Source organism: Dendronephthya gigantea, unplaced genomic scaffold (assembly GCF_004324835.1).
Source record: "Dendronephthya gigantea isolate DGI-Jeju-01 unplaced genomic scaffold, DenGig_1.0 000777F, whole genome shotgun sequence".
In the NCBI taxonomy this organism is placed as follows: Eukaryota; Metazoa; Cnidaria; class Anthozoa; order Malacalcyonacea; family Nephtheidae; genus Dendronephthya; species Dendronephthya gigantea.
The window spans coordinates 669-11,772 of NW_021163787.1; the positions used below are offsets into that span (position 1 = coordinate 669).

The 11,104-nt window shown below is 36.1% G+C and overlaps 1 protein-coding gene across 1 annotated transcript; it reads right to left on the reverse strand.

Moving 5' to 3' along the window:
• Positions 1–1,432: 1,432 nt before the first annotated feature.
• Positions 1,433–2,566, reverse strand: LOC114544414. Its single transcript, XM_028563063.1, has one exon. It carries the CDS (start codon positions 2,564–2,566, stop codon positions 1,433–1,435), a length of 1,134 nt encoding a protein of 377 aa, XP_028418864.1.
• Positions 2,567–11,104: the final 8,538 nt, after the last annotated feature.

Genomic DNA, 11,104 nt, shown 5'->3' on the forward strand with positions numbered 1-11,104 from the left:
TTGAACATTTTAAATTTACCCTGGATTGATTTTGTGGTATACACCAATGCTGATATGCATGTTCAGCGTATCTATAAGGACACTTCTTTGTGGGAGAACAAAATGCTGCCAGAACTAACATCATTTTACTTTTCATTTATTCTTCCTTCTTGTAAATGACATTAATAAAACACACATCAATTGTTTTTTACTGGCTTTTTTACTTATACCAAAATATGTCACTTGAAGTGGCTATATACCTGATAAAACTCATCTTCATTAGTATTCTTTATATACAGTCCACTAATCAGCAACAAAGAATACTAATGAGACAGCATCTATTGTATTCATGTTTTTGGTCATTTAAAGCATTTGTAGTCCTGTTTTATCATATGTGAAATGCTCGTGCTGCGCACTTGCATTTTAAATATGATAAAACACTCCTGTGCATGCTTTAAATAGTACTTAATTAAGACAATATTGAAGGAGCAAGGTAAAGTATATGTATCAACTGTGATAATTCGAGAAGCTAATTTCCTAGATTAACTTCATTGACTAATGAAATCCTGTCCTCAAGCAACACGTTATTACTGTTGTTTAACCCATTGAGTGGCAACACTCTCTACTTGACAAGTCATCTGGCATTAGACATGTAGTAAAATAATAAACTAGGGCACATCGGAGTGCATTGCTGCTTAACGCATTAAGCCAGTAGCGAAGCCAGCCTGACAATTTGGTCATGCTATGCAAATAATTTCGTGTTCATAGACCATGAAAACAATCAATTTCTAAAGAAATGAATAATAAGTTAAAATTTGCATAGCATGACTAATTTGTTGGGCTGGCTGCACCACTGCATTAAGCACCAGGGCTTCCCATTGACAAGTAAAATCGCCTGGTGTTTGTCAAAAAAATAAGTAGGGAGCACTGGGGTGCATTGCCACTTTAATTAATAGGTTAAAGAGTTTGAGCCACAAAATGGTTACAGTTTTGTAACACTCTAAAAACTTTCAAAGGCTTTTATTGGGAGTAAGGTGAAGGTTACCCCTCTACTCTAGTATATTTCTGTTAAAAATTCCAAATAATAGATGCAAATACCTTTAACTCATTAACTGGCAAAGTGCCCCAGTGCACCCTACTTATTTTTTTTTAACAAACGCCAGATGATTTTACTTGTCTGGGGAAACCCTGGCACTTAATGGGTTAAAGAATAGTTTAACCATTAAGGGGTAGGACACACAAAGTTTAATAAAGTTTCACAGCCTACAATGGATTTAATGTGAAAATGTTTTGGACCTAGCCTTTATTATGGGTAAATTTTAAGCCTTTGATAGAATGAAATGCTATAGGGTTGCCTTTTAAAAGGTTAACTCCAGCCATGTCAATGTCAGGTAAAATCATCTTGTTAGGCCGAATAAATAATAAAGCAGGAGGATTGCAGAAAAACTATCATCTAGTCCAGCTTGTTATTTTCTACAAGTAGTGGTGGTAAAAAGTTAGAAAGGTAACAACAAATCACCCAAATTTTGTTTAAATTTGCTGCCATGGAAATTGGAAAGACTGTACTTAAAATTTTAAAGTTCTTTATTCTGGCAATTGCCCGCTCCACATGGATCCTAACAGAAGCTATTCTTCGAGTCTTGGTTTCCTCTTCAATTGACAAGTGCTCTTTCTCACGCATGAATGGTGGTATATTTAGTGACACTCCATCTGGTAAATTGTGCTCAATATCAAATCCTCTATCAGCCATAATTGAGTCTCCATTTTCTACCAAGTTCAGAATTCCACAATCAATAGTAATTTGTTGATCACTTGATCTTCCTGCATACAAATCCGATACAAAAGTGACAGCTCCTGATGGGCTTATGCCAACTAAACCCTTGGCAGTGTTGTGGCTTTTGTAAGTGGAGAATGTTGCACTTTGACTTCTAAAAGAATTTGGTTTTTCAATAAATATTTCTGTGCAATCAATAATAACTCGTGTCGAAGGATACATATCTCTAAATGAAGCTGGCATTGAATTATCAACTGCTTTTCTGGATGGCCAAATTGGAAAGCTACATAACCTTGAATGCAAGAAGTCAACCCAAGTAATAAATATTCTTGACATATGTGATTGAGACAACCCAGCTCTGGTCGCTATATCTTCTTCTAAAAGCCCCAATCGCAAGCGAGCCAACACAAGGAAAAATTCCTGTTCAGGTGAATTTGTTCTTTTAGGTCCACGTTTAATTACATCTTCAGAGCTTAACCTTTCCAAATCAGTCTTGGTACCATAATACACCAGATTATTCACTGCCGGTCCAAATGAATCAAACAATGTTTTGAAGGTTTTGTAGTCTTCCAGCCCCGTATAAAACCTAATGAGAATGTCATTGTCCTTAAAACATTCAATTGAAAAACGTATTCTTTTCCTCTCTTGTTCCAGTTGCTCCGTTAATCCTCTTATCTCATCTTTTTGACATTTATTTTCATTTTTAAGTCTTCCATTCTCCTCCTTAAGTTTCTCATTAGTTGCTAAAAGTTTTTCCGTTTGTTCTTGTAAACAAGCAATAGGATCAATATTCTCATTTACAGGTGTAGCCATTTTATCTGGTTCTTCTATTGAGCGTGATGAATTATTGTTATCATCAAGTTCTGAAAAAGGTCTGCGTTTAGCAGGTACAGATTTTGTACATGATACAAGAGTCCGATTTTTTGCCTTTACCGTTGAACGAGGTTTCGTTGGTGTAGGTCTGGTTGCTTTGGGAACAATCGTAGGAAGGTTGTTTAAATAGGTTTTACGTCCCCCAGGAAAATGCAACGAACAAATTCTATGACCAATTGTAGGAGAGAAATCCCTGCGTGAAATGAGATTAATCCACTTCTTTCGAAGTTCTTTCGACTCTTCACTTTTACCACTAGGAATGCTATAAAAGGAAAGCTCTGGATTCCTTTTGTGGTTGCTTTAACAACCAGGAACACAACACGTATAACCTCCAGCACCTCCACATGGCCTCGTAAAATTCGACGAAGAAAGCCGACTAGTGCACTGACTTTCAGAGTTATCCAACCGCAGAGGATCCGTGCAAGAGTTCTCAAAAGAACTAGAATCCTCGTTGGCTTGAACAGCCTTTAAAAGACAGTTAAGAACTTCAAAACACTCACTTTCGACAGTAGCCATCTTGAAATTATTTTCCCGCTCTGTGACCACAAAGACCATAATTAACCGCGCGCTTAAGGTGTTATGACGTCATTATGCATAAGGTCTATTGTATTCAGATTTTTGGTTGATCAACTTCACATAACAGGAAATTATTATAAAGCTCTTCCGACAAAACATCTCTCCATAATAATAACCTAAACCTATATATACGTCTTAATAATTCTTCAAAATATTTCAACTCATGCAAACAAATTTTACACGTATATTTCTTAATATTACTGAAACTCATTTTAAATTTTAAACGCCATGCACAGCAAACCAAACTCCAAAATGTAGGTTTTCATCAACAATATAATACCGAGTCTACATAGAGAAAACAAGAATGTGCCTAATATTTAAGCTTTTAGCTTAAAAAGAATTATAATCTATTACAACAAGTTTGGGAGACCCTTGACTGTCCCGGGGGAAGAGAAAAATATATTTTCAACGAATGACGCATAACTAAAAGCGTCAGAATGAAATTTATACACTGACCCAATTAAAAACATGCATGCGCTATCCTACGGCAACATGTTTAATGAGCATGCTGAGTGTACCTAAGGAATTTTAGTTGAACAGCTATACTCTCGTGTTTAATATTATCGAACAAAAACAGACATAATAACATATACATGTAACATGTCATGTCAATGACAAAAACTTAAATTATACAAATCTTAAAATGTGTCCAGTTTCATGTCCATTTATAAACGCGCTGACCATCAGGAAGGATCCGGTAAATTCTGAAACTTTCATACGTCTCAGACTCTCAGTAGTCGTATTTCAACGACCACGGAGGCTTCCACTGGTACCTCGTTGGCTAGATATTCGACATAGCCATCATATTAGGATAGAGGAAGAACATATTGCCAAACTCGTCTTGGACTGCAGACTGAGGGCAAAACGATTGTAGTTTCAATTCTAGTTCATGGGAAGTGTAGAGGTTGTGGACAGCTGTCTTGAAGAGACATCCAAAACGTGAAACAAAGTCTAGCATTGCCGTAAGTAGAAGTATGGATAAATACAGAGCGTGCGTTTCTTTCGAACCAGTCATCAGGTCGCTTCAGCACCTGTTTCTAAGCAATGTTTGTAATATTGATTGTTCTGATTTCTTGTGAGTATATACTAATAGTGGACTGATTGAGTTTCCGAAACGTTTTGTAAGGCCGATCCTGCACCAAATGTTAAGTCTATATTATGTTATTTCTATATGCGCAAGGTAGGAGATCTTTTACAACGTTTTTACTAAAGTTCACTAAAGTTCTCTTCTTTCTCATTCTTCTCTTCTCTTCGGATTATTCGTCCTTTCGGACCTCTTTGTTTTCTGTTCTCGTCTTGGCTGTCTGTTCTGTCAGGTTGAGCTTCTCCAACGTTTCATATACTTTTTACTCCACTAGTCCACTCCTTTTAGTCCACTCTCGTGTTTAGCCCACTCTCGTGTTTAGTCCACTCTCGTGCTTAGTCCACTCTTTTTAGTCCACTCTCGTGTTTAGTCCACTGAATGTTCTGTTGCTGTGCGCCTCCTTTTATAATAAAATTTGAGGGGATCTTGAAGACGCCCTGTGCAAGATGGTGTGATTCACACAATCCAATCAGCGTTGTAGGTTGTAAGTGTGGGTTGGCGTTAGAAGCTCGGTCCAGCTCTCATACTTTGTTTACTTAAGGCCGGTGACGCACTAGTCAAGTTGGTCTTTTACTTAATCGATCACTGTTAAAACTTGTTCACAACTTAAACTATTTATCATCAACTTAAAGCACAAGCATCAACTTATTACTCTGTGAACCGTATCTCAACTTATAAACTATTTTACAAATAATTTCATCGAATTAGGCTTTTAGTGACGTAAGGCTTCAAGTGCTTAACCGAGCAAAATATAACAAAGACATGATTGACATAAACTAGTATCCGCTAAGAACTTATGTTCTTGAGTCGTGACACTTGTACTTTGTACGACATACTATTGTTTCGGAGGAAAATCCCATGGGCTGTGACCTTATGACAGGAAAAGTAATTTTGTGATTCCGAAGGGTCATAATAATATTTACTTTACACTTCATTTTATATGACGTGTTCCCCAAGTAAGTTCCTCGTCGATATTGACCTTGTGTTTTTTAACAATGCTAAATTACATATATTCGCATTTCGTAACAATTGCACAAGAACGATGCACTTTACAAAACATGGCATATTCACAGGTTTTCATCGAATACCTGCATGGTAAAAATCCATATACTCTCAAATTTTTTGATGAATGTGGTTTAAAATTACCAAAGCACACTGCGCGAAGATACGGGCATGCCCCGATGAGAGAAAGAGCGGTAGAATTTCAGAGGTACGCCGAAACTGCAAATACAACGGTTAACCTTATGTGTTCACTAACTGGCGTAGATTACGCAAATACAGTTGACTGGAGTGCAGATACCTTAGATTTTCTCAAATTTTTTGAAGAAGCTTCCGACTCTATAAATGTTCGAACTGGACAGCCCGTGTTAGAACCTGGTTCTGTTATTGTTATGGACAATTGCGGAACCCATCACTACGATGGAGGCAGAATCTTAAGAGAATTTTTAAATGATATTGACATAGAACTGGTATATATGCCTGCTTACTCGCCCGATTTCAACCCTGCAGAATACGTGTTTGGAAAGATGCGTACGTTATTGAAGTATAGATTTGGAGACTGTACGAACATAACAATTCCTGAATGCATATATAACATGTACACTTCATTAGAGGCAATTACACCTGGAGACATGAAAGGATTTTTCGAATATACAGGTTACCTTGAAGTATAGAAAGTCTTACGTAAGCAAAGCCGAGCAGTGGCGAGGGACGAGGCGAGGAAGTAAAATAATGAATACAATTACTGTTTGATCCCCGAGCCGGTGTGAAGCACCGGGCGAGGGTACTAATTCCGCCCGGAGATTTTAATTACGCCCGGGAATGCAAATGCGAAATGAAAGTTGTCCGCCATTATGTCATGGATGTTGGGGGTTTTTGTAAGTTATGCGCATGCGTAAGTTTAAGACGAGTTACAACTGGTAACTAACAAACGTTTGGAAGCATGCGATTGGCTAAATTAAAATTTTGGTTCGCGTCAGCATAACTGATATTTTGAATTATAAAATTTTTAAAAAAAAATTTTTCATTTGGATGGTTTTGAAAATATACGGAAAAATTCAATCGTAAAATTGATCAAAACGTAAAGTAAATGGTGTTTTCGGATCGAAAAACTTTGATTCAAATAGATGTTGAAAAATCAACGATTTTGAAGCATTTTTGGAGTGTTTTTGAACAGGTAAATAGGTAGATTTTGTATTCTAAAGCATGCAAGTATTTTGTAAGTTTATAAATATGTGGATTTATCAACAAATGTATGACACCTCTTTGAATTTATTCGTTGATTTCGTTAAAATGATTTTGATTTGAAAAGTATTTATTTTTAATGGTGAATCTGTTTAAAAAGCAATTGAAATTTCGCTAAAACTGTATTATTTTTAAAGCAATTCGTAGCACAATTATGATTATAGTCGAATTTGATAGCTCGAGAGTAGACTTTATAATTGTACCAAGATATAGGATTTTACTTTGCGACTCCGATCATTCAGCAGAAACGAGTATTATAGAATTTCAATGATGGAAATATATGTTTATTTGGGACTTTGTATGCATGTATTTCTAGTAGCTTTGAATAGAAAAAAGTGATGATTGAACGCACTGTTATAACTTTGAACAGAAGAGACAACATAACCCGAAGCGCGTCTGTTTATGTTTATCATTATCTGTTTATCATTAGCTATAGGATTTGCTAAAAATAGAAATATGTAACATGTCGATTTCAGGAAAAAAAATGTTATAATCAACACAAAGCTGAACGCAAAAGTTCCCAAATTCATGTATGAATTTCATACGAACTTCAGTAAACTTAGATTTTAAATAAATTTTCGGAACTTAATATTTAATAAATTGTACAAACGATAAAGCTCATACCGTTGAAAAATCAAACTCAAAAAAATAAATATGAACTAGCCGCAAATATAATGGTGCATCCCTAAATATCAACGTCCGTCTAATAGGATCAGGGCGCAGACCAAACAATTAACATTTAGTAGCAATATATATAGCATTTGTATTAACGGTGCCATTGTTCTATTTACGCCGACTTTTTAAACATAACAAAGCCGCAGGCGCGTTTGCTTCGCATTGTATCTGGTCTTCGTCCTCACTGCAGTTGACTGATTCTACGCCATCGGAATCGATTTCGATTTCTTGTTGCTGTAGTTTTAGAGCTAAATGAAAATCTTCTTTCTCTTGTTCACCCGGCAAACAATGACTCGCTTGAAGCTTCTTTACATTGACGCTTCACTGGAAATCGTATGGCATATTCTTCCTGGGCTGTTTTTTGACTTGATACACGATGATCGGTGCCTTGCAGTGTTTTCCGAGTATTAGTACTTGTGGCTGTTGTCTTTGATTGTTCCTCTTTCACGACTGTACTTAACATGTTCATTATGTTAGTTCTAGTGGCAAAAGTCCCCTTTAATTGGACCTCTTGCGGAATTGCAAAGGATCATGGTAGTTTAGTAACACGGCAGAATTTTTGTGGGTAGCCGCTGCGCATGCGCGGCTAACCACTATGTCAGAGTCGAAAGTGTCCGCGTAGCATGGAGGGTAGGGTCTTCGGCACTCGTCGGTAATCACTCGGACAGATTGGCGCTGAAGGAAACACTCGAAACATTTCCGACGTTTAATCAGATTTTTATTCGAAGGGGCTGCTTTGAGTTTTGGCAAATTTCTGTATAAAAGTCAAGGTAAAATCAACGTTGCATTATTTGTGTCAATATTTGTCATTTCAATCGCTCATTTGTCCACTGCCGAGCAATTTTGATCACAACCGGATTATACGAGCGTACAAATCTTTAATTAATACTGCGTGGCTTGTTTGCAATTTTCATTGACAATATCTTATCACTGTGGTAATCAGTCCTACAATCAGTCAACATTGAATGCCATCATTCATCATTGATATAAACGTGTATTGCTTCAGTTGTGGTTACCAGGAAGGTATGTCCTAGGACCTAGATTTTCCTCCACATTATTTGAAAGCAATGAATTTGAATGGCACATTATTTGAATGGCACATAAACATTGTGATAGTATATAATTTGAACATACCATAAGCACAATTCACTTTCTTTTGACTCTTAATCAATTGCTTCTTGAGATATGGCAAGCAAAAACCTTGCCATTGTGCAGGTATTAAAGTTAGACCTTGCCATTGTGCAGGTATTAAAATTGAAACCAGCCATTGTGCAGGTATAAATAAAAAGGCAGCCATTTTGCTGATATATTCAAACAAAATATTAAGTTTAAGGCTACAAATATGTGCATCATTATTGAAGTTCATCACTCCAGGAGTGGTTCACACCACAATTTTCTAGACCGTTGAAACAGTTTCTGCTGTCTGAAAGGCAAGCTTTGGTATCAAATACTATTAATGTTTTATATTAATGTATTTTGCTTGTCATATCTTAAGAACCAATTGATTAAGAGTCGAAAGAACAGTGAATAGTGCTTATGGTGTATTCAAATTATATACCATCACAATGTTTATGTGCCATTATTACTGAGACTTTCAAATGATGTATTGGTAGAGGAAAATCCAGGTCCTAGGACATACCTTCCTGGTAACTTCTACTCAGCAATGCACATTTATATCAATGATGAATGATGGTGTTCAATGTTGACTGATTGTTGTACTGATTAACACAGTGATAAGATATTGTCAATGAAACTTGCAAACATGCAAGCCTCGCAGTCTTATTGGACCTAGGAACTAGTGCTATTATCTCCATGCTGATAAGTTATCTGTAATCAACATTGCAAACCACCTGTACCTTCCTTCTGGATCTATGAAATCACATTATCATCTTAGTTATAATGGTGATAACAGATTGTTATTGTCAATAAACTTTGGCAAACAAGCCTTATAATCTTACTGGAGCAATAACCATCCTAACATTTATTAACTTATATAACATTCATTGATCAACAAAATAACCAATGTTGTATGTAACAAAGACATGTTGATAATCAAGGGACATCAAAACAAAATAATTTAAAAACGTCTGAAATCTTCTTTCTCTACTTTTAAACTAAGCTTTATGTTATCAGAGGATTCGTGCCACTATTCTGGAACCTTACTCTCTTTTTTGTTCTCGCCAACTATTCTGCTTAAAAATATGCATTCCTATCTCTTGTAAATCTGCTTTTATGTATGTTTTGATCTGTAGTAAAATGTATTTAATACAGTAAAATATTATAATATATAGATTGTGTAATAAAATAGACTTCTTTATAACTGTATTCAACTAGCTAACTATAGGGCATTTTTGCCGTTTTGTTTGGCATTAGAATGTAAGAGTAAAGGGCATGTTACAAGGTGCAATTTTTCTTGCAACTTGCAATGCAATTCTACTTTTAAAGAGATGTAAATTAGTGAAGAGGCTTCAAAATGTAAGTGTAAGAAACGCCATGCAGTGTAATAAAGACAAAAGTTCGGTAGTTGGCAAATTTACATCTCTCAAAAGAAGAATTTTAATTGCAAGTTGCAAGAAAAATTGCACCGTGTAACAGGGCCTTAAGCATCAGTTGATATTTACTCGCTATTTACTCGTTGATATTTACTATAGCAGCCTGTCGTTTGACATTGAATACAAAATAGGTTTATCGCAGTTAATGTTTACGGCTACCCACATGTACGCATTGCGTACCTATTTTTAATCATTGCCGCTTGCTGTGTTCGAACAGACAAAGAAGCTTTTGATGTGAAAATTTACGGAAAACTTTTATCATTTTGACTTCGGGTAAAGTTTTTTTCAAATCTGTACGTCTTGCTTCATATTTTTTCCTTGTCTCGGGTTTCTACGATGAAAATGTCTTGAAATATTCAGCATGGCGTACAGAGTTGCCGAAGCGTGCTGTGGCTTCGATTCAAGATGGCCAGACACAAATTTTGCTATCTTTTCCAATCGAAAGGTATGTGTTCAGTTAAATTACTTTTAAAATAAGCGGAACAAAGAGGGATCGTTTCGCCGAGTTATACGGCAATCGACTGCTTTCTCACGGCCTGAGACACGAAAATGTTTTCAGACTTAGTCGGTCTAAAATAACACATGTTTGATCAAGTGTTCTTTCCCAAAACCAAAACATTGAGCTTTTTTAGGCGCGAAAAGTTACCGTTTGAAGTATAGAGCTTTCTTGTTTCAAAAATTTTCTGTTGTGTTGAAGTGCTTTTAAGTGCTTTTCATTGCTGCTTATGCGTCTTGGTGGAGTTTTTCAACGACGTAAAATTCACGCGATTCAAAATAAAATTGCTCGCTTGGCCGCCAACCTATTTAGACCGTTTCTGGATATATTTTTCTTGAAAAATGGAAAATAACAATAGTGAAGTAACTAAAACCACTAAAGACAAAAAGTTCGGAGGTACAACTTGTTGTGTGCCACTTTGTAAGAGTAACAGTGTATACCGATCTTATCCATAACAGTGTTATACCGATCTTAGTTCAAATTTCTGCGGATTTCTATTGTTCTCAATAGGGTTTTATTTCGGTTAGAATCTTAAAGCAAGGGGAGGGATTTGATATCTTCTCAGGGAAAAGCGGGGTTCATGAATTGAATTGATGATTAAATATTCACCGGTTTTATCTATATAAAACCCGGCTTTCTGGGTTTTATACAGATAAACCCCAGAAAAGTAAGGTTTTATATAGATAAAACCCAATGCAAAAAAACAACACCCTACACCTTTTTACGCACGCTAAAATTAAATCACGACAAAAAATTAATTACTACAACTAATCTGTTGATAGAGCAGTTGTTCCACACTATCATACTTTCTCAGTCAATCTTTCTCAACACACAAAGTCAAACACGTTAAT